General features: G+C 43.6%; 2 protein-coding genes across 7 annotated transcripts in view; both read left to right on the top strand.

Annotated features, from left to right (window-relative positions):
- The window catches only part of LOC131192525 (zinc finger protein 208-like), a 14,930-nt gene extending 9,143 nt beyond the window's left edge, over nt 1-5,787 (top strand). Inside the window, 1 exon segment of the mRNA XM_058171731.1 lies at nt 2,048-5,787. Within this exon segment, the coding sequence (XP_058027714.1) occupies nt 2,048-3,091 (1,044 nt within the window). The 3' untranslated portion in view covers nt 3,092-5,787.
- Nucleotides 1-23,080, top strand: part of LOC131192480 (zinc finger protein 271-like) — a 26,866-nt gene extending 3,786 nt beyond the window's left edge. The window contains exons 1-4 of one of the 6 annotated variants that reach the window (XM_058171661.1): nt 7,337-7,443; nt 11,198-11,508; nt 13,140-17,408; nt 20,184-23,080. In XM_058171661.1, coding sequence (XP_058027644.1) covers nt 20,359-22,164 — 1,806 coding nt within the window. In that variant the 5' untranslated portion in view covers nt 7,337-7,443; nt 11,198-11,508; nt 13,140-17,408; nt 20,184-20,358 and the 3' untranslated portion in view covers nt 22,165-23,080. Of the gene's footprint in view, nt 1-7,336; nt 7,677-11,197; nt 12,935-13,139; nt 17,409-17,448; nt 18,248-18,878; nt 19,065-19,095; nt 19,504-20,183 lie in introns of those variants that run through there. The other 5 variants (XM_058171660.1, XM_058171662.1, XM_058171665.1 and 2 more) reach the window with 5 other exon arrangements.

Raw genomic sequence — 23,080 nt, 5'->3', positions numbered from 1 at the left:
GAGATCTTCAGACCCCTTGTGAGACCATATGCTGGTGCGGTTGGCCCTGGGTTCCTCCTAATGCAAGACAATGCTAGACCTCATGTGGCTGGAGTGTGTCAGCAGTTCCTACAGGACGAAGGCATTGATGCTATGGACTGGCCTGCCCGTTCCCCAGACCTGAATCCAATTGAGCACATCTGGGACATCATGTCTCATGCCATCCACCAATGCCACATTGCACCACAGACTGTCCAGGAGTTGGGGGATGCTTTAGTCCAGGTGTGGGAGGAGATCCCTCAGGAGACCATCCGCCACCTCATCAGGAGCATGCCCAGGCATTGTAGGGAGGTCATACAGGCACATGGAGGCCACACACACTACTGAGCCTCATTCTGACTTGTTTTAAGGACATTACATCAAAGTTGGATCAGCCTGTAGTGTTGTTTTCCACTTTAATTTTGAGTGTAACTCCAAATCCAGACCTCCATAGGTTGCTCAATTTGATTTCCATTGATAATTTTTGTGTGATTGTGTTGTCAGCATTCAACTATGTAATGAACAAAGTATTTAATAATATTTCATTCATTCAGATCTAGGATGTCTTATTTTTGTGTTCCCTTTATTTTATTTTATTTTTTAAAAATATATTTTATTAAACTTTTTTTACATTAAAAACAGGAAAAAAAAAGTTATATCACTTAACAGCTATTTGTGGTGTTTTTCTTATAACAATAATCCGTGCAATGATTACAAACATTAAATTGTATATATTTATGTTCTTGTTTTATCTATTGTTTATACTTAGTAACTAACTATCCTTGTCTATCTCCTTTCTATCCATTTATATCACTGTTCCCATATATTATGAAATACCGATGTCTCTTAATCTTTTAAACTCAGCGTTAGTTTGTCCATTTCTGTGCAGTTCATGACCTTTTGTATAACAAGTTTCTCTGTAGGTATACATGGTTGTTTCCAACATTGAGCGAAGGCCATCCTAGCAGCAGTTAATATGCGTAGTGTTAAATATTTTATACTTTTCACATTTTTTTTTTTTGAAAATCCCCAATAAAAAGAGTTCCGGTTCTAGATTCAATTGTTCATTCATGATTTCCTGTAGCCACTCTTTATTTTTTAACCAATATTTACGGGATTTGGGGCAGGACCACCACATATGGTAATACTTTCCCTCTTTATTTTCACATTTCCAGCATATGGGGCTCATTTTGGGATACATTTTCGCTAATCTCGAAGGGGGTTGGTGCCACCTGTAGAACATTTTATATTCTTTATATGCTGCTGATTTTGTTAATTTATAATTTCCGTTCCATATGTTCTCCCAGTCTGATAAATTTATATTATGTCCAATATTTTGACCCCATGCAATCATACATCCTTTCACTACTTCTTCTTCCAATTCTACTTCCAGCAAATTTTTATAAATTTGGGTAATATTTTTTCTGTCTGGCCCTAGTAAAATTTTATCTAATTGTTGTAGTTTAAGATATATTCCATATTCTTTTATATCTTGTTTGTATCGATTTTGTAATTGAAGGTAAGCCCACCAGTCAACTCGTAGTCCTTGTTCTTGGAGGTCCTGTAATGTTTTTAATTTTCCATGAATATCTTAATAAAACTTTGTACTTTAGCATTTTATTCAAATCTAAATTATTTGGGTGAATCATCGCTTCCATTATGGATAGCCAAATTGGGATTTTTATATAGTGTTTCTTTTTAACTTTAATCCAATTGTTTATTAGAGAATCTCTAATCAGATGTCTGTGGAAATACTGTTGTTTCATGTGGCCTGTTTCCCACAGGAAGGCATGCCATCCTCTCTGTAGGTCGTGGCCTTCTATGGCTAGTATTCGTTTATTCTTTAAATTGATCCAATTTTTTAACCAAACTAGTGTTGCTGCACTTAATATAGTTCCCAATTTGGCAATCCAAATGTGGCAAAAGATTTACAATGCACACCAATGTGATGAGACAGAAGAGGAGTTGCACTGGCGAGAAACACTTTGAATGTCCTGATTGTGGGAAAAGTTTCACATGGAATTCTGAGCTGATGATACACCAGAGGACTCACACGGGAGAGAAACCATATAAGTGTCCAGATTGTGGGAAAAGTTTCAGTCAGAATTCCAATCTGGTGAGACATCGGAGGACTCACACAGGAGAAAAACCATATGGGTGTTCTGATTGTGGGAAAAGTTTCCAGGATAATTCCAACCTGGTGAAACATCAGAGGACTCACACGGGAGAGAAACCATATGAGTGTCTATATTGTGGGAAATGTTTCTGTCAGAACTCCCACCTGGTAGAACATCAGAGAACTCACACAGGAGAAAAACCATATGAGTGTCAGGATTGTGGGAAAAGTTTCAGATGGAACTCGCATCTGGTGGAACACCAGAGGACTCACACGGGAGAGAAACCATATAAATGTTTAGATTGTGGAAAACGTTTCTATCGGAATTCTCACCTGGTGGTACATCAGAGAACGCATACCGGAGACAAACGGTATCAGTGTCTGGATTGTGGTAAAAATTTCACTCGGAATTCTGGCCTGGTGATACACCAGAAGACTCACACAGGAGAAAAATTATATGAATGTCTGTTTTGTGGGAAAAGGTTTATTCGAAATTCCGACTTGGTCATACATCAGAGGACTCACACAGGAGAAAAACCATATGAGTGTCTCGAATGTGGAAAAAGTTTCAGTCGGAATTCCACTTTGGTGGTACACTGGAGGATTCACACAGGAGAGAAACTGTATGAGTGTCCAGATTGTGGGAAACGTTTCGCTCGGAATTCCAAGCTGGTGATGCACCAGAGGACTCACACAGGAGAAAAACCATATCAATGTCTGGATTGTGGGAAAAGTTTCAGTCAGAATTCCTACCTATTGAAACACCAGAGAACTCACACAGGAGAAAAACCATATCAGTGCCTTGAATGTGGGAAAAATTTCAGTTGGAATTCCAATTTGATGATACACTGGAGGACTTACACAGGAGAGAAACCATATGAATGTCCAGATTGTGGGAAAGATTTCAGTACTAGGTCTAGCCTTATAAATCACGTAAAGTTACACATAGCAGACTAAACATTCAAATATCCAGATTACAGACTGTTTCGCACAAAATTCCCTTCTCGCACACAAGAAATTACACCTGAGGCAAAATTTAATGTGTGTAGAGGAATCTTGAATTTTTTTTTCTCTCATTGGAAGCTCAGCTGAACAATTAACTATTTAATTTCATGCATGATTCCTTTTAGTAAAACATGCCTTAGTATCAAACATGAGAGTGGAATAGAATAGAATAACAGAGTTGGAAGGGACTTTTTTTTTTTTGTTTACATTTATATCCCGCCCTTCTCCGAAGACTCAGGGCGGCTTACAGTGTATAAGGCAATAGTCTCATTCTATTTGAATATTTTTACAAAGTCAACTTCTTGCCCCCCCCAACAATCTGGGTCCTCATTTTACCTACCTTATAAAGGATGGAAGGCTGAGTCAACCTTGGGCCGGGCTTGAACCTGCAGTAATTGCAGGCTACTGTGTTCTAATAACAGGCTCTAACAGCCTGAGCTATTCCGGCCCATTGAGCCGGAATTGAGCCCTTGTATGTCTTCTAGTCCAACTCACTACTCAAGCATGTAATCCTATACCATTTCTGACAAATTGCAGTCACGTCTCTTGAAAGCTGCAGTGATGAAATACTCACAACTTCTGAAGGCGAGTAGCTCCGCCAGTTGATTGTTATCACTGTCTCAAAATGTCTCCTTATTTTTAGATTGAATCTCTCCTTGATCAGTTTCCATCCGTTGTTCCTTGTCTGGCCGTCGGGTGCTTTGGAAAATAGGTTGTCCCCCTCTCTGTGTGACAATCCCTCAAATATCGGAAGACTGTTATTGTGTCACCCCTGGTTCTTCTCTTCACTAGACTGGCCGTGCCCAATTCTTCTAACCATTCTTCATATGTTTTAGCTTGCAGGCCTTTGAGCTTACTTTTTCTTTCTTTGTTCTTTGTTTCTCTTTCCTTTCTCTAACCTTATCTGATTTCCTTTCTCTGGCCAAGTGTGATTGTTCCTTATCACGGAATCAAGGGGAACTGCTATGCTGGGCCAGAGTAAAGACACTTGCATCTCTATTATGTATGTTTGCCGCCCTGAGTTATTTTTACATATAATAAAGGGGGATATAAACATGTATGTATGTATTTTTACTTAGCATGAAAATGTGTATGGGAATCCCACTCATAATGACTCTACATGGTTTACAGCAATAAAACCTTAATACAGAAACCAATAATCCCCATATATTTCAAATGGCAAAATGTGAATCCTATACATTTAACATTTATTTGCCCTGCAAATACAGGGCATGTCTAGCAAGGTTGATGGCATTTGGATGGTCATTCGGATTCCAAAAATGTGATCCCTGCCTTTATTCAATTTATAAGTTAGCCAGGCTTCTTGGCCTTACTAATTACGTTCGTGCCTGATGCCATTCTTGCTCAAATCTGGTTATCTTTCTCTTTGCATGGAGTTAAGTTGGAGAAGTTCACCGTAGGATTAGCGGCATATAAATTTGATAATTAAAGAAATGCATAGACCTTCAGTGCCTCAAGCAACCTGCAGATGGGCAGCTGCAGCAGGGCCATTTTTCCAGATTAATCTTTTTCCTCTCATTTATTTAAAATATTTATGTAGCCACCCATCTTATAACAAACTCTGGCTGGCTCTCAATCAGTAATTAACTTAAAAACCATATTAAAACCAAATGCATAAAACCAAGAGGTAAAGCTTCCCCTCGCACATATGTGCTAGTCATTCCTGACTCTAGGGGGAATCTCCGTTTCAAACCCGAAGAGCCAGCGCTGTCCGAAGATGTCTCTGTGGTCATTTGTCCGGCATGACTAAACGCCAAAGGTGCGCAGAACGCTGTTACCTTCCCCACCAAAGGTGGTCCCTATTTTTCTACTTGCATTTTTTACGGGCTTTCGAAACTGCTAGGTTGGCAGAAGCTGGGACAAGCAACGGGAGCTCACCCCATTACGTGGCACTAGGGATTCGAACCGCTGAACTGCCGACCTTTCGATCGACAAGCTCAGTGTCTTAGCCACTGAGCCACCGCATCCCTTTTAAAAACAAAAACCTGACCCCAAATCAAGCTTCTGATGCGCTGGCACCTCTTCTTATCCCAGTGCTTAGGGGGAAAGCTAGATCATCTTTCCTTTACAGAAGACTAGGAGGATAAAGGCCTTCCAAACATCAGGGGAAAGAGTTGTCAGATAGGGCAGGAGCTGCAAGGGAAAAGATTCACTTCCCCTAGCTCCTATCAGATGATAATATTTAAGGCAGGGGGGCTGGGAATGTGCCCACCCTATCAGACCTGCTAGAACAGGTAGATAGAAAAATAATAAAGGTGGGAAACTAGTGCCATGTGCCCTGATGGCTCAGTGGTTAGAATGCAGTATTGCTGGCTGACACTTCCCACTGCCTGGAGTTCGGTCCTGATGGGGCTCGAGGTTGACTTAGCCTTCCATCCTTCTGAGATCGGTACAATGAGGACCCAGATTGTTGGGGACAATATTCTGACAATACATACCGAGAGAGCTGGGGGGTGATATATAGGTCTAAGTGCTATTGCTATTGTTACAATAAAATAGCTTTAAAGGTGATGACCAGCATCTTCAATTGCACCTTAAAAAACGAATCCAATGCAGCTCGCGTGACAATGTATGTTACATGGGCAACCTAGAGGCCCCCATTATTGTGTGTGCACTACTGCGTTCTGGACCAGTTGAACTTTCTAGTTGGTCCATTGGTCCAGTGCGGTAAGCCAAAACTAGGTGAACAAGGCATTAATGACCTGTGTGCAAGTCCTCTAACTCAGGGGTCTCCAACCTTGGTCCCTTTAAGACTTGTGGACTTCAACTCCCAGAGTTCCTCAGCCAGCTTTGCTGGCTGAGGGACTCTGGGAGTTGAAGTCCACAAGTCTTAAAGGGACCAAGGTTGGAGACCCCTGCTCTAACTCGTTTGAGCACACGACCATGGGCATGCTGCAATGTGAAAAATGGTCATGTCAATTTTCAATGCCCTTGTAACTTCAAACGGTCACTGATTGAAGTGTTGTAAATCAAGGACTACCTGCACACAATTGGGTATCTCAGGATGGATGGCTTCCCCTAGAAGTTTCATGTAGATGTTGAAAAGCAGCAGCAAAAGGCTCCAGACCCGGGGCACCTCAAGTTCAGGGGCCAGGACTCAGTTCCTCTTCTACATGATGATGTTCATCCATTGTGTTCGTAGAGGACCCTGATACCTAACAGGTTGCGGGCTGTCCACAGTGTGTCCGCAGGTGGCTGGTAAGGCCTATACGGGTATGGAATGTTCTGCCACATGTGGGGCAGATATGTGTGGGCACCATTGTTGCAGCATTTGCAGCTCTGGCTTTGCGGAGCACTCGCTCCTCTTGTGCTGTGGTGCGCTTATGCACGCCCCTTACAGACCTCTTAGGAATGGGGTGAGGTCAAAAGTAGACAGTCTTATGGTTAAAGTTTTGGGGATTTGGGGATGAAACCACACAGAGTCAGGTAGTGCATTCCAGGCACTGATCACTCTGTCGAGTTAGTTTAATTTCCAGGCTGCCAACCTTTCATTGGCCTCTTCAGCTGCCCCTTAATCTGCAGCAATGCATTGAATCCCTCCGCCAGGGTGAATTTCTCATGAAATCCATACGATCAGGAAGCAGGGAATCGGTGAAAACGTCTGGCAAACCCCTTAAGGTTGAAGTAAGTGGGACGAGCATGTTCTTCAGCCTTATGCCGCTAGATGGCGCTCTACAAAAGAAGCAACACTGGCGCCTAGGAACCAGGTAGGGTACAGGGGCAACAGGGCTACTCTAGGAAAGCGGGAGAGGCTGGGTTGGAACCAGATGAAACGATAGAGTGTTAAGTCTTCTTCCCAAAGGATTTCTGACGAACCTGGCTGTCCGCAAGGCGTATCAATCCTTCCCATTCCCCACTGTCCACTCAGAGCTGAAGAAGCTTCTCGGATGAGAAGCGAAACATCTTTAAAGAAAAACCAGAAAGTCCAGTTGCCTCCTGAAAAAAAAAGCACGTTTGGGACAACTGTGACCTGGATCAGGGGTCTCCAACCTTGGTCCCTTTAAGACTTGTGGACTTCAACTCCCAGAGACCCTCAGCCAGCAAAGCTGGCTGAGGAACTCTGGGAGTTGAAGTCCACAAGTCTTAAAGGGACCAAGGTTGGAGACCCCTGACCTGGATGACTGAGAATCTCTATAGGGCAGATAGAGTATTGGGTTGCTAGAAGGGATGTGAGGAGAGGAGGCGAAGAGCAGAGGAACTTCCTCTTCCAGGTCATCCAGGAGGAGGATGGCATCGCTGGTTCCTCTTGTTCTGTTTCAAGGGGTCGAAGCAGATCCTGGGAGGTGAGTGGAGGGAAGGTCGGAGGAGAAGCCCGGAGCAAGTCGGGCCTTTTGGGTTCCTCCACGGCCTGGAAGCAGCGAAGGGACAAGGCTGAAACATCTGGGCTGCTGCTGCTGCTGTATATTCTTTCCCTCCCTAAAGTTTTGAAACTGCTGCCTGTGATTTTCTGCTGGGAGATTTAAAAACAATACATATTGTTCATATTTCTTAACCGCCCATCTCCCTCGGCCTTCAGGTAATAGCTTGATTCCATGTGTTGTTATTGACATGTTGCTTTCCTGGCAATCGAGGAGTTTCAAGGGCAAAACGGAGGCTTTCAATCTTGCCCAGGACTTGATTCCTCCCCCATTTCACATGTTATTGGCCCCCACCCTTCTAAAACTAAGATCAGAAAGTTGGAACAAATGCAATTCTGGCACATTTTGCACGCTGAAGCGCACGTAGATTGTCTACATCTATAAATGGATGGTTGTGTATTTCTGTGTTCCTATGTTTTGAATAACAGAAGAACAGAATAGAAAAGGACTTTGGAGGTCTTCTAGTCCAACCCCCTGCTCAGGCAGAAGTCCTATATCATTTCAGACAAATGGTTATGCAATTTTTTCTTAAAACCTTCCAGTGTTTGGAGCATTCACAACTTCTGCAGGCAAGTTGTTCCACTGATGAATTGTTCTAACTGTCAGGAAATTTCTCCTTAGTTCTAAGTTGCTTCTTTCCTTGATTAGTTTCCACCCATTGCTTCTTGTTCTACCCTCAGGTGCTTTGGAGAATAGCTTGACTCCCTCTTCTTTGTGGCAACCCCTGAGATATTGGAACACAGCTATCATGTCTTCCCTAGTCCTTCTTTTCATTAAACTAGACATACTCGGTTCCTGCAATTGTTCTTCATATGGTTATGGCTTAGTCTAGAGCCGGGATCGGCAACCCTTTTGGGCTCTCTGCCGCGGCTTCTTGTCCCATCACTGGTTCGTTCCGCCCCTCTTATTTCTTTTTTGGATTCCAACCCGAAGTGGCAGGAAGCAAAGGCTGCCTTACGCGTAAATGTGGCATGAAGGCAGGTACAGGACAGCTTCGCTCCCGCACTTTCCTCCCCTCTTCCTCTCGTAACCCCCTGGCCGGCTGTGGCTGAGCTGGGAGCGTGCGCACACACAGAAAGACCTTCCGTAAGCGAGTCGCTGTTCGCCCTGCTCACGCCTTTCCCGAGCTTTGGCGCTTACTTGAGGAGGGTCTCCCCACATGTACACATGCTCCCAGCTCAGCCACAGCTGTCTCAGGTGTCCTGAGAGGAGGAGGTGGAAGAGGGTCACTGGAGAGTGTAGGAGCAAAGCTGCCTTTGCACCACCTTTGCACATAAGGCAGCCTTCGCTTCTTGCCACTTTCTGTCGTGTCCCATTCCTCCGCTGATGGCTAGGTCAGGGAAATCCGAATCAGGTGTGCCTCTGCAGCTCTGCCAAAGTCCTAGCAAAGTCCTCAGGGCAGGCAGGAGACCAGAAAGTGACTTCAGCAAGATATGTTTAGACTTTTCCTGACTCAGAGAATGCCAGAAAGCAGATCCTTTATATAGGCCATGGGGTGTGGCTCCATGACTCAGCACTTATCCAGGCCTGCCCCTCCCTTCCTTCTGTTGCCTCTGCCTATCAAGTCTTCTGACGCGAGGGTCACTCCAGTCGGCAGCTGTTGGTAATAGACCTCCCTCAGGCTCACATGCTGTGGAGGAGGGGGAGGGGTCTAGTTGCTCCGTTTGCCTGGGCATGGAGCCAGAGCTGGGGGCTGGAGGTATTTCTTCCTCTTCAGCCTGTCTGGGCATGGAGCCAGGACTGGGGCCGGGAGGCATACTAGAACATTCCTCCGTGTTCGGAAGCAGATAAGAAGACCCCGGCTGAGGTGAGATTGGACAAGACACAACACTTTCAGGCTGGAGTCTCCCTGTGCATACGAACACTCCCGACTCAGCCACAGCTAGCCAGAGAGTTACAAGAGGAGGGGAGGAGGAGGAGGATGGTCACCTGAAGGGAGGGGGAAAGAGAGACACAGAGAGAGAGAGAGAGAGAGAGAGAGAAAGAGACGCATACAGAGTGATAACCGCCCTGAGTCCTTCGGGAGATAGGGCGGTATACAAATGTGATTAAATAAATAAAAAATAAATAAATACATAGAGGGGGGAGAGGGAGAGAGACACAGAGGGGGAGAGAGAGACAGAGAATAGTTTTTTTGCTGGGTAGGTGTGGCTAGGTGGTCATGTGACTGGGTGGGAGTAAGTGACATCGAGTTGGCTATGCTCACCCAGGTTTTATGGCTCCCAGTGTGTTAGGAAACAGGTCCAAGTGGCTCTTCAAGTGTTTAAGGTTGCTGACCCCTGAGAGAAAAGAAAGGGGGCTATCAAGGGGGACCTGATAGCAGTATTCCAGTATTTGAGAGATTGCCACAAAAAGAAGAGGGGCGGTTTATTTTCAAAGCACCGGAAGGCAAGACAAGAAGCAAACCAATCAGCATTCCAGTATTTGAGGATTCTGCCACAAAGAAGGCAGGGGATAAACTTGTTTTCCAAAGCAGCAGAGGGCAGGACAAGAAACAATGGTTGGAAACTAATCAAGGAGGGAAGCAACCTGGAACTGAGGAACAGTGAGGAGAATTAACCAGTGAAACAGCTTTGTCTTAAGATCTTGTGGGTACTTCCTCACTGGAGGTTTTTAAGAAGAGACTGGACAGCCACCTGTTTGAAAAGCTATAGAGGCTCTTGCTTGAGTCGGGGGTTGGGCTAGATCAGGGGTCTCCAACCTTGGCAACTTTAAGCCTGGTGGACTTCAACTCCCAGCAAAGCTGGCTGGGGAATTCTGGGAGTTGAAGTCCACCAGGCTTAAAGTTGCCAAGGTTGGAGACCCCTGGGCTAGAAGACCCACAGGCACCCTTCCAGCTCTATTCTAAATATGAGACGTAGGGGATTTAAAAAAATCTTCACTTTTTTATATTTCATATCTGCCCATCTCCCTCCCTGGGGCCTCTTGTGGCTCAACAGGCTAATGCAGTCTGTTATTAACACAGCTGCCTGCAATTACAATTACTGCAGGTTCGAGTCCCACTAGGCCCAAGGTTGACTCAGCCTTCCATCCTTTATAAGGTAGGTAAAATGAGGACCCAGATTGTTGGGGGGGCAATACAAGTTGACTTTGTATATAATATACAAATGGATGAGACTATTGCGTTACACAATGTAAGCCGCCCTGAGTCTTCGGAGAAGGGCGGGATATAAATTCAAAAAAAAAAAAAGTCTCTTGATTCTTTGACATATTATTGTCATGCTGTTTTCCTGGCAAGTGAGGCGTTGCATAGGTAAAATGGATGGTTGAAATCTTGCATAGGATTTGGGTACCATTTCGTCTGTTAACGTCCCCACCTTTCTAAATTTAGATCAAAATTTTTGAATGCACTTCTAGGACGTTTTGCATACTGAAATCCAGATAGATTTTCTACATAAATGTGTTTTTTTTTTAAATTTAGACATGCATATACTGTGATTTTACCCAAGCCAAGAAAAGAATTTTGTGATTGAGTTGATATTTGAACTAGGATCTGGTAGTCTTCAACATGCCAAATGAATCATAATTAATGTTAGAGCTGAAACTAGAACTTTGACGTTTTTTCTTTCAAAGTAATATATGAGGGTTGGTGGTTTTTTTTTTTTTTTGATGCTTTCACATGTCCTACAGCAAATTTTTAAATAAGAATGAAACTAATCTATTAATATGAATCTTACAGACAAGGAGGATGCCAAGAAGAGCTGGACAACAGACAATGAGAAGCAGCCTTAAAATGCAAAAGAAGCCATCAATCAACATTTTTTCCCATTTCTTCCAGAATGTGTAAAAACTCTTCTCCTTCCTCAGCAGATGAGAGGCAAGGGAGAGAATAACAAGAACAAAATTTTGAGCTAGAAAAAATATGTGTATGTGGAACTGAAGCAAACATTACCTAAGAAGTGAAGGGGGATAATATTGAAATGCTAAATAGTGCAAGTAACTGGACGTCAGTGGGAAGAAAAAGCTTCCTAGGACAGCCAAAATGGACAGGTATTAATGAAAATCTTTGATGAAGGAAAGAATGGCTTGAATCAAAAAACCTCCAAGTAAGAGATCAAAAATATTGTTGGCCTCCTCAAGAGTCCAAGAATATCAGTGTGGGAAAAACCTCACAGACGGCCTATTGTGAGAAAAACATGGCTGATTATGGATGAGAGGATCCACCCAATGAAAACCCATACAAATATTTGGAGTGTGGGAAAAGCTTTACTCAAAAAATCTTCCTCATGACTCATGGAAGGACTCATACTTGACACAAACCTTACCAGTGCTCCCAATGTAACAAAAGATTTAGCATGCAGACCAATCTGGTGAAACACAAGAAAACTCACACTAGGGAGAAACTCTTTGAATGTCCGGATTGTGGGAAAAGTTTCACACGGAATTCTGACCTGGTGATACACCAGAGGACTCACACGGGAGAGAAACCATATGAGTGTCCAGATTGTGGGAAAAGTTTCAGTCAGAATTCCCACCTGGTGGCACATCAGAGGATTCACACAGGAGAAAAACCATATGAATGTCCAGTTTGTGGAAAAAGTTTCTCTCAGAATTCTCCCCTGGTGGATCATCAGAGGACTCACACAGGAGAGAAACCATACAAGTGTCCAGATTGTGGGAAAGGTTTCACTCACAATTCTAGCCTGGTGGTACACAAGAGGATTCACACAGCAGAGAAACTATATAACTGTCTGGATAGTGGGAGACATTTTAGTCAGAATTCCAAGCTAGCGATACACCAGAGGACTCACACAAGGGAGAAACTATACAAGTGTCCGGATTGTGAAAAAAGTTTCACTGGCAATTCCAACCTGGTGATTCACCAGAGGACTCATACGGGAGAGAAACCGTTCGAGTGTTTGGATTGTGGGAAAAGTTTCAGTCGGAATTACCACCTGGTAGAACATCAGAGGACTCACACGGGAGAGAAACCATATGAGTGTCCAGATTGTGGGAAAAGTTTCAGTCAGAATTCCAATTTGGTGAGACATCGGAGGACTCACACGATAGAAAAACCATATGAGTGTTCTGATTGTGGGAAAAGTTTCCAGGATAATTCCAACCTGGTGAAACATCAGAGGACTCACACAGGAGAGAAACCATATGAGTGTCCAGATTGTGGGAAAAGTTTCAGTCAGAATTCCAACCTGGTGATTCACCAGAGGACTCATACAGGAGAAAAACCATATGAGTGTTTGGATTGTGGGAAAAGTTTCAGTCGGAATTGCAACCTGGTGGAACATCAGAGGACTCACACAGGAGAGAAACCATATGAGTGTCTCGAATGTGGGAAACGTTTTAGTCAGAATTCCCATTTGGTGATACACTGGAGGACTCATACAGGAGAGAAACCATATGAATGTCCGGATTGTGGGAAAGATTTCAGTACTAGGTCTAGCCTTATAAATCATGTAAGGTTACACATAGCGGAATAATCATTCAAATACCCAGATTGCAGATAACTATTGTTTTGCACAACATCGCTCCCTTATTACGCACAAGAAAATGCACTTGAGGCAAAACTTGATGTGTGTAGAGGAATCTTGAATTTTGTTGCTTGTCTCTCATTTGTAACCCATTTGAGCAATTTACCATTTAATTTCTTGCATGATTCTTTTTAGTTAAAATCCGCCCTGTAGGACCATATGGCACTGTTGCTGGGCAACAAGGACCAAAAGCTGTCTCCATGCCTTGGAAATGCGAACGCTCTGTTGGATATTGGGCTCCTCCCTTCTTGATCACATTACAAATGATACTATTCGACAACATTTTTTTGTGGCACCAATTATAGAGAAGGTGAGTGAAGGCCAACTCTGCTGGTATGGACATGTCCAGAGGGCAGCACCTTCCATCCAGAGGTGAGTTTCAGCAGGTTCTGACCAGTTCTGGAGAATCGGTAGCGGAAATTTTGAGTAGTTCGAAGAACCGGTAGTAAAAATTCTGACTGGCCCCCACCCCCATCTATTCTTTGCCTCCCGAGTCCCAGCTGATGGGGAGGAAATGGGGATTTTGCAGTAACCTTCCCCTGGAGTGGGGAGGGAATGGACATTTTACAGTATCCTTCCCCTGCCACGCCCACCATGCCACGCCCACCAAGCCATGTCACGCCCACCAAGCCACACCCACAGAACCGGTATGGCTGGTGACCTTTCAGGCATCCAAAACAGAGATGGCAAGATACCATCAACCAAGATATGCAAGCCATTGGCCTGGGCCCTGGAGATGCAGCTGACCATGCAAAATGGTGCTCAATAATGTGAAAAGCGAAAATGCTAGAAACAAGATTCCTTTTACTGAAACGTGTCTTAGTATCAAACCTGAGGAATAGAATAGAATAATAGAATAGAACAGAATAGAATGATCTGTGTTAGTTATATTTGCCACCTTGAGTTATTTCTACATATAATAAAGGGGGATATAAATATATATTTATGTATTTTTATACAGTAACAAAATGTATCTGGCAATCCAACTCGTATAACTCCATATGGTTTACAGCAATGAAACCTTATTACAGAAACCAATAAACCCCCGTATGTAGCAGGTGGCAAAATGCAAAACCTCGGCATTTAAAATGTACTTGTCCTGCAACTACAGGGCACTTTTAGTAAAGTTGATGGCATTCTGATGATCTGGGAATCCCAAAAAGGTGATTCTTGCTTTTGTTCGATTTTGAACTTAACCAAGCCTCTTGGCCTTACTAATTATGTTCATGTCAGGCGCCATTCTTGTTCAAAACAGCAAGGAGTCAAAGTGGAGAATTAGCAGGATTAGCGGCATATAAATTTAATAAATATAAACAAAAACCTGCTTCCAAATCAAGTTTCTTGCGTGGAGGCAACTCTCCTAATCCCAGGGCTTAGAGAACAGCCAGGTCTTCCTTATTTTACAGAGGACCAGGAGGATAAAGGCTTGTCAAACTTCATGGGAAAGACTGTTTCATAGGGCAGGGTCTGCAACGCAAAAGACACACTTCCTAGCTCCTATCAGATGGCAATATTTAACGGAAGGGGCTAGCAACATGTCCACCCTATCTGACCTGGTAGAACAGATAGATACTAAAATAATAAAGGTGGAACAATGATGGCAGCTGTCTAGTGATTAAAGTGCAGCGTTGCTGGCTTACTCTGCCCACAGCTTGGAATTTGATCCTGACGGCGCTCGTGGTTGAGTCAGCCTTCCATCCTTCTGAGGTTAATAAAATGAGGATCCAGCTCATCGGGACAATATGCTGACACTATATACTGAGAGTGCTATAAAGCATTGTGGGGGGGGGGGTTGCTATTGATATAATAAAGAAATGGCTTTAAAGGTAATGATCAGCATCTTCACTTGCACCTTAAAAGAAATGAATCCAGTGCAGCTCCACTACAAAGATGTTATACATGCAACCTAGGGACACTGTTACTATGTGTGCTGCTGCGTTCTGGACCAGTTAACAGTTTCTGGATGGTCCAGGGCAGATAATCCATACAGGAGGTGACCAAGGCAAGAAGGACCCACTGTGCAAATCCTTCCTGGTCCAGAAAAGGCCATAATTGGCTGACGAGATGAATCTATGCAAGGCCCCTCCCCTTTCACGATTTCCTCGAGTGGGAGCCATAAGTCCAGGAAGGCCCCCCAGGTTCTGTACCAGTTCAGTCTCCAAAGGTGATCACATGACCCCAGGACCCCGAAATGGTCACAAATAAGATGCAATTGCCCCATTCCTAAATTTTGATGGTGTGACAATGGGGGTTACTGAAATAGTTGTGAGAAAAAGACTTGGAATCTTCTATTTACACCGGAACTGGCCATGGAGGCAGAAGTAGAACCACTATAATAAAGTGCTCCCTATTTCCAGTCCTGAAAAGCTGGTCTATGGCATTGAAACCTGATGGGAGGTCTAGAAGGGACATAATGGTTGCATCCTGTCTATCTCAAACCCTCCAAAAGTCTATGAGCATTGCAACCAATGGCATTTTGGTGAAGTTCCCTGGCCTGAACTGTCAAGAGTTTTTTGCGAAATCAAATCCAAAAAGCACATACAGGTAAACTGATTCAGCAGGATTCATTAACTTCTTTATATACATAATAACACATGGAAGTAAATTTACAATACCAACAGCAGATTCTTCCAACGTGGTAGAGAGTTACCAGCAGAGGAGAGAATAGTGCTTAGTTTCAATTCAGCAGAGCAGATAAGCCCAGACTTGTTTAGTTCTCAGCACAGATCCAGATCTGCAGAGCCACGCCCAGACTTCTTCCAGTTTCAGTTTCCAATTCCGCTCCCATTGGCTGAAATGTTGCCATGCCTATTCATTGGCTGACCTTATTACTATGTCTTATTCTAGCCAGTCCCCAGTGGCTGACCTGTTGCCATTGTGTTTACCTCAGTTCATGAATATTCTGACATGAACCCAGTCTGAGAAGGGCCCAGGTGCCTTTCTCCTCCTGCACAGCCCTTTCTCTGGGTGTCAAAGTCAAAGAGTGAGTTGAAGTCCCAGGCTGCCAGCCTTTCATTGCCCTCTTCAGCTGCACTTACAAAATATCTTAATCTGCAGAAATGCCTTCAACTCCTCTGGCAGGAAAACCCTTCATGCATAAGAAACTGCTGTTGAAGGAATCAAGCCGGTCATGATGCCAAGTGTCCGGAAGGAGGGAAATGACTCTTCCAGCCCTCTCTTGAGCTTGGAAAAGAAATATGGGTATTTCTTGGGTTGTGACAGCAATTGGTGCCAGAATTTCCATTGCTATGCAATGAGGTTATAAAAAATGACATAATGGGACTACATTGCTTAGTGAGGGCAATCCTGGCAGTTCCAGTGGCTGTGGCTATTCTAGCACTCTGTGGGTCATTAAGTGAGGATCTCATGTGATTTGGATGGGAAGAGGTAGGTGACCCAGGCAAGCAGGCTAGCAGCTGAGAGTTACGGGCAAGTGGGTGGTCCCCAGGCCTACTCCTTCTTGAGCCTGGGAGAGGAATTGAGAGCCAACTATTAAAGCCCAGGACTCTTTAGATCAGCTGCCTACAAACTAGCACCCTCCAAATCTTTTGCCCAAACTGCCTGGGAATATTCAATGCTGGAATCTTGACTCCTCTGGAAATTGACTCCTCAGAGCAATCCTGCCCTCTAGTGAGATTTAGGCCCTGCAAGAATGCAGATGGAAAAGGTAATTACTCCTATCCAGAAGTGTTTGGAAGCAATGGCTGGTTGTGGGAGGGGAATTCAATGTTTTCTCCCATATTTCATTCTTTTATTAATGGGATGAAGCTGGCAATCCTTTAAAGCTGATGCAGCACCTACTTAATCTTGTGAAGCTAAGTAGGATCAAGCTTCACTCTTCAAGCTTCACTCTTCAAGCTTCCCTCAGTTGCAAAGTCAGTTTTGGGGAGTTTTCCTGCACCCCCAGGATGAAGAACTGGCTGGCGTAGTCTTTGCTGATCCTGTAGGGAGGCGATCTTTTTTGTTGTGTGAAGGCACATTGTGTTCCACCCCCACAGATGCTTTCCCTTGGTTTAGTTCTTCCAAAGGAAGCTCCAGGCTCAGTTGAAGTGACAATGAGGACGTCCCTGCGATACCCCAAAGGACAGATTGGGGCTAGATCGTCCTGGAGAAAAATTCATTAAAAAATCTTTAAAACATCAGATAGAGACAGAATGAGCGTATTTTCAGTCTTCTGTCAGTAGATGGAGCTCTAACACTACACTGGAAATCCTCCACTCTAAGAGCTGCATTGGTGGTGGCTGAGCCGACATCTAACGGGAGTGATAGAGTTAAAACCACCGAATATTGCTAGAAAGGCTCTAGACCAGAGGAGATGGGGAGGGGAACTTCCTCTTTCGGCTCCCAGAGGCGATGGGCGGAGTGGAGGGTGGCTTTTCCCAGGGTCCAAGCAGCAGCTGGAAGGTGAGTCGTGGTCAGGTCGGAAAAGTTGGGGCCGCCTAGTTTCCTCCGCTGTGTAAAAGCAGAGTAACAACTAGGCTTCGACATATTCCTTCCCACCCCGGATCTTATTCCGCCGGTGCTGCAGTCCTTAAAACTGATGCCCCCAATTTTCTGCTGGTTGGAAGATTTAAAAAGTCTCCTCCAAATTAAAACAAATTCCTTGGGTATTTTATAGGCATGTTCTTTGCTTGGCAACATTATGGGACTGATCTGCCATTGGTCTCTTCTGGGATTTTACTTTCTTTTACTTCCATGAACAGGAATAGGAATAGAATAGACACTGATCGGAAGTTTCTCTTTAATTCCAGGTTTCTTCTCTCGTTCATTAGTTTCCAACCATTATTTCTTGTCTTGCCTTCAGGTGCTTTGGAGAATAATTTGACTCCCTCTTCTTTGTGGCAGCCCCTCACATACTGAAGTACTGGTATTTTATCAGCCCTAATTCTGCTTTTCTTTAGACTAGCCAGACCCAAAACCTGCATCCGTTCTTCATGTTGTTTAGGCTCCAGGCCTTTGATCATCTTAGTTGCTCTTCTCTGAACTTTTTCTAAAGTCTCAACATCTTTTTTCCCTATCTAAATGTACAGTTTTGCTTTTCTCCACATTAAAATTCATTTTGTTGGATAGTGCCCAGTGTTCAGGTTGGTCAGGATTCCTGGTTTGTCTTCTGGGGTGTTGTCTATTCCTGTCAGTTTAGTATCATCTTCAAATTTGATGAGTTCCCCTTCTATTCCCTCATCTAAGTCATTTATAGAGATAATGCGTACCGGGCCTAAGACTGAGCCATTAAGGACTACTCGGTGAGTACTGTTTGTCAGCCAGCTACAAATCCATCTGGTGGTGAGGTTGTCCATTCCACAGTTTTCTAGCTTACCAAGAAGTGGGTTGTGGTTTACTTTGTCAAATGCCTTACTGAAATCTAATGTCTACACATTTTGCTGGTGTCCTAATTTAGTGACTTTATCAAAGAATGAAATAAAGATTGGTTAGGCATGATCTGTTCTTAACAAACCCGTGCTGGCTACTAGTTGTAACTTTATTTACTTCCAGATTTCTGTGCTAAGCAAAATACAGAAACACACAGCCAAAGGAAACCAGCCATTAAATTTTGGGGTGTAGAGAGGTTTGAAGGGTGACTGAGAGCCAACAACTAAACCCCAGAACTCTTTAGATCAGCTTTCTACAAACTAGCGCCCTCCAGTTGTTTTTCAGAAGCTGCCTGGGACTATTCAATGCTGGAATTGGAACTGCTGTGGGAATTGGGAAGGCTGCTCAGGGGAATTCTGCCCTCTAGTGAGATTTAGGCCTTGCAAAAATGCAGATGGAAAAATAATATCTCCTATCTACCGTGTTTTCCCAAAAATAAGATGGGTCTTTATTAATTTTTGCTACAAAAGACCCATTAGGGCTTATTTTTTTTCACACAAGCAGCTGCGTAGCGTGTCTGGCAGACTGGTGCTGCCACCACGAGGTGAAGCAGTGCCGGGCAGGACTGGCATCACACCGCGATCCCCGCATCCTCACCGCCTCCTGTGTTAAAAAGAAAAACAAAGCAGGTGCAGCACACAGGCAAATCTCACCAGGCTCAAGGTTGACTCAGCCTTCCATCCTTCTGGGGTGAGTAAAATGAGGACCCAAATAGTTGGGGGCAAGATGCTGACTCTGTTAACCACTTAGAGCTGAAAAGCACTGTGAAGCAATATATAAATATTTGCTATTGCTGTTAAGTGCAAAATATGGTAGGGCTTATTTTATGGTTGGGTCTCGTTTTCAGGGAAACACAGTAGATGGAGGGGTGAAATCCAGCAGGTTTTGACAGGTTCTGGAGAACCGGCAGTGGAAATTTTGAGTAGTTCAGAGAACCAGCAAATGCCACCTCTGGTTGGCCCCAGAGTGGGGTGAGAATGGAGATTTTGCAGTATCCTTGCCCTGCCATGTCCACTAAGCCACGCCCACAGAACCGGTAGTAAAAAAAACTGGATTTCGCCACTGACTAGATGTGTTTGGAATCAATGGAGGTGGGCACTTCAAGGTTTTGTTCTGTATTTCATTCCAGGTAATCCACAAAATTTATTTTGCTAAATGAAACATATATTAAGTATGTTTGCCCCATTTTATGACCTTTCCTGTCACACTTCTTAAGAGAATCACTGCAGTAGTTAAATCAATCCAACAGTCGAAATGAATCTGGCTTCCCCATTCAGTTTCCTTGTCAGAAGGTCGAGAAAGGGGGTCAGGTTACGCCAGGGCACTGGGGTATAATATAAATATGAGTCATAAATATGAGTCAATTGCCAAGCGATTGAATTTCCATCACATGATCATGGGGATGCTGCAAGACTCAAAGGTGGGAAAAAACAGGTTATAAATTACTTCTTTAGTGCTCTTAATAATTTCAAACAGTCACTGAAAGAACTGTTGTAAGTGAAGGTTATGAGTGTTTCCTTAGCGAACATTCAAAATTACACGTTAAGCGCCCCCTAGCATTTACGAACAACTCCCAAAATTGAACCTTGCAGCACCATGGCAGTAGTTCACCCTTACAAACATCCGCAAAGGCCCTGCAACATTTGTCCTGCACGTAGCCGGCCAAAATGGAGGCTCAGAGGGGGCTGATTTGCCCCTCCGATGCTCCATTTGGTCCTCCGGAGGCCTTGCCCTGCATGTTTCAGACTGAATTGGAGCTCCTTAGGGGCAGATACTCCAGAAAGTGTAAAAACTCTTCTCCTTCCTCAGCAGGTGAGAGACAAGGGAGAGAACAACAACAACAAAATTTTGAGCTGGAAAAAATGGAGTTTATGGAACTGAAGTAAACATTACCTAAGAAGTAAAGGGGGATAATATCGGAATAAAGAAACAGTTCAAATAACTGGATGTCAGTGGGAAGGAAAAGGTTCCTTGGACAGTCAAAATGGGGAGACACAAGAGCACTTGCACTGGGAAGAAACTCTTTGGATGTCCAGATTGTGGAAAAAGTTTCACTTGGAATTCCCAACTGGTGATTCACCAGAGGACTCACACAGGAGAGAAACCATATGAGTGTCCGGATTGTGGGAAAAGTTTCCAGAAGAATTCCCACCTGGTGCAACATCAGAGGACTCACACAGGAGAGAAACCATATAAGTGCAGTGATTGTGAGAAAAGTTTCAGTCTGAGTTCCATCCTCTTCAAACATCGGAAGACTCACACAGTAGAAAAACCATATGAGTGTTCTGATTGTGGGAAAAGTTTCAGTCAGAATTTCCACCTAGTGAAACACCAGAAAACTCACACAGGAGAGAAACCATATGAGTGTCTAGATTGTGGGAAAACCTTCAGTCAGAATGATAGCCTGGTGAGACACCAGAGGACTCACACAGGAGAGAAACCATATAAGTGTCGTGATTGTGGGAAATGTTTCTCTCAGAATTTTAACCTGGTGATACACCAGAGGACTCACACAGGAGAGAAACCATATAAGTGTTGTGATTGTGGGAAATGTTTCTCTCAGAATTTTAACCTGGTGATACACCAGAGGACTCACACAGGAGAGAAACCATTTGAGTGTCCAGATTGTGGGAAAAGTTTCAGTCTGAATTCCCACCTGGTGAATCATCAGAGGACTCACACAGGAGAGAAACCATATGAGTGCCTGTATTGTGGTAAAAATTTCAGTCAAAATTCCCACCTCGTGAAACACCAGAAAACTCACGCGGGAGAGAAACCATATGAGTGTCTAGATTGTGGGAAAAGTTTCAGTCAGAATGACAACCTGATGAAACATCAGAGGACTCACACAGGAGAGAAACCGTATAAGTGTTTTGATTGTGGAAAATGTTTCTCTCGGAATTCTAGCCTGGTGATACACGAGAGGACTCACACGGGAGAGAAACCATATAAGTGCTTGGATTGTGGGAAAAGTTTCAGTCAGAGTTCCCACCTGGTGAAACACCAGAAAGCTCACACAGGAGAGAAACCATATGAGTGTCCGGATTGTGGGAAAAGTTTCCAGCAGAATTCCCACTTGGTGGATCATCAGAGGACTCACACAGGAGAGAAACCATATGAGTGTCTGTATTGTGGGAAAAGTTTCTCTCAGAGTTCTAGTCTGGTGAGACACAAGAGGATTCACAAACGAGAGAAACCGTATGAATGTCCAGATTGTGGGAAAAGTTTCACTCGAAGTTCCCACTTAGTGAAACACCAGAAAACTCACGCAGGAGAGAAACCATTTGAGTGTCTAGATTGTGGGAAAAGTTTCAGTCAGAATGATAACCTGGTGAAACATCAGAGGACTCACACAGGACAGAAAGCATATAAGTGTTCTGATTGTGGGAAATGTTTCTCTCGGAATTCTAGCCTGGTGATACATGAGAGGACTCACACGGGAGAGAAACCATATAAGTGCTTGGATTGTGGAAAAAGTTTTAGTCAGAGTTCCCACCTGGTGAAACACCAGAAAGCTCACACAGGAGAGAAACCATATGAGTGTCCGGATTGTGGGAAAAGTTTCCAGCAGAATTCCCACCTGGTGGATCATCAGAGGACACACACAGGAGAGAAACCATATGAGTGTCTGTATTGTGGGAAAAGTTTCTCTCAGAGTTCTAGTCTGGTGAGACACAAGAGGATTCACAAACGAGAGAAACCGTATGAATGTCCAGATTGTGGGAAAAGTTTCAGTCAGAATTCCCACCTGGTGAAACACCAGAAAACTCACACAGGAGAGAAACCATGAGTGTCTGGGTTGTCGGAAAAGATTCCAGCAGCTTTCTCACCTGGTGAAACATCGGAAGACTCACACAGGAGAAAAACCATATAAGTGTTGTGATTGTGGGAAAGGGTTCTCTCATATTTCTAGCTAGGTGTACACAAGAGGACTGACATGGGAGAGAAATCCTATGAATGTCCGGATTGTGGGAAAGATTTCAGTACTGGGTCGAGCCTTATAAATCATGTAAGGTTACACATAGTGAAGTAACCATTCAACTACCGAGATTGCAGATAAACATCGTTTTGCACAAAATTCTTCCCTGATCACAGTTGGGGCAAAATTTGATGTGTGTAAAGGAATGTTGAAATTGGTTTCTTGTTTCATTTGAAAGCCAGCTGAGTAATTTAGCATTTAATTTCTTGCATGATTCTTTTAATGAAACATGTCTTATTATCAAACATGAGGGGTGGGGTAGGGTAGGGTGGTCTGTTTTAGGTATGTTTTCCACCTTGAGTTATTTCTACATATAATAAACGGGAATATAAATATGTATGTATTTATGTATTTTTATTCAGTAACAAAATGTATATGGCAGCCCAACTCATATGACTCCATATGGTTTACAGCAATAAAACCTTATTAGAGAAACCAATAAACTCCCGTATGTAGTAGGTGGCAAAATGCAAAGCCTCTGCATTTAAAGTGTATTTGCCCTGCAAATACAGAGCACTTCTAGTAAAGTTGCTGGCCTTTTGATTCTTGCCTTTGTTCAATTTTGAACTTAACCAGGCCTCCTGGCTTTACTAATTATGTTCATGGCAGATGCCATTCTTGCTCAAAACTGGCTATCTTTTCTTTTATGTACACTGAGAGCATATGCACGAAAACAAATTCCTTGTGTGTCCAATCACCCTTGGCCAATAAAAAATTCTGTTCTGTT

The sequence above is a fragment of the Ahaetulla prasina genome, chromosome 2 (assembly GCF_028640845.1).
Source record: "Ahaetulla prasina isolate Xishuangbanna chromosome 2, ASM2864084v1, whole genome shotgun sequence".
Lineage (NCBI taxonomy): Eukaryota > Metazoa > Chordata > Lepidosauria > Squamata > Colubridae > Ahaetulla > Ahaetulla prasina.
This window is presented reverse-complemented; position numbering and strand designations above follow the sequence as displayed.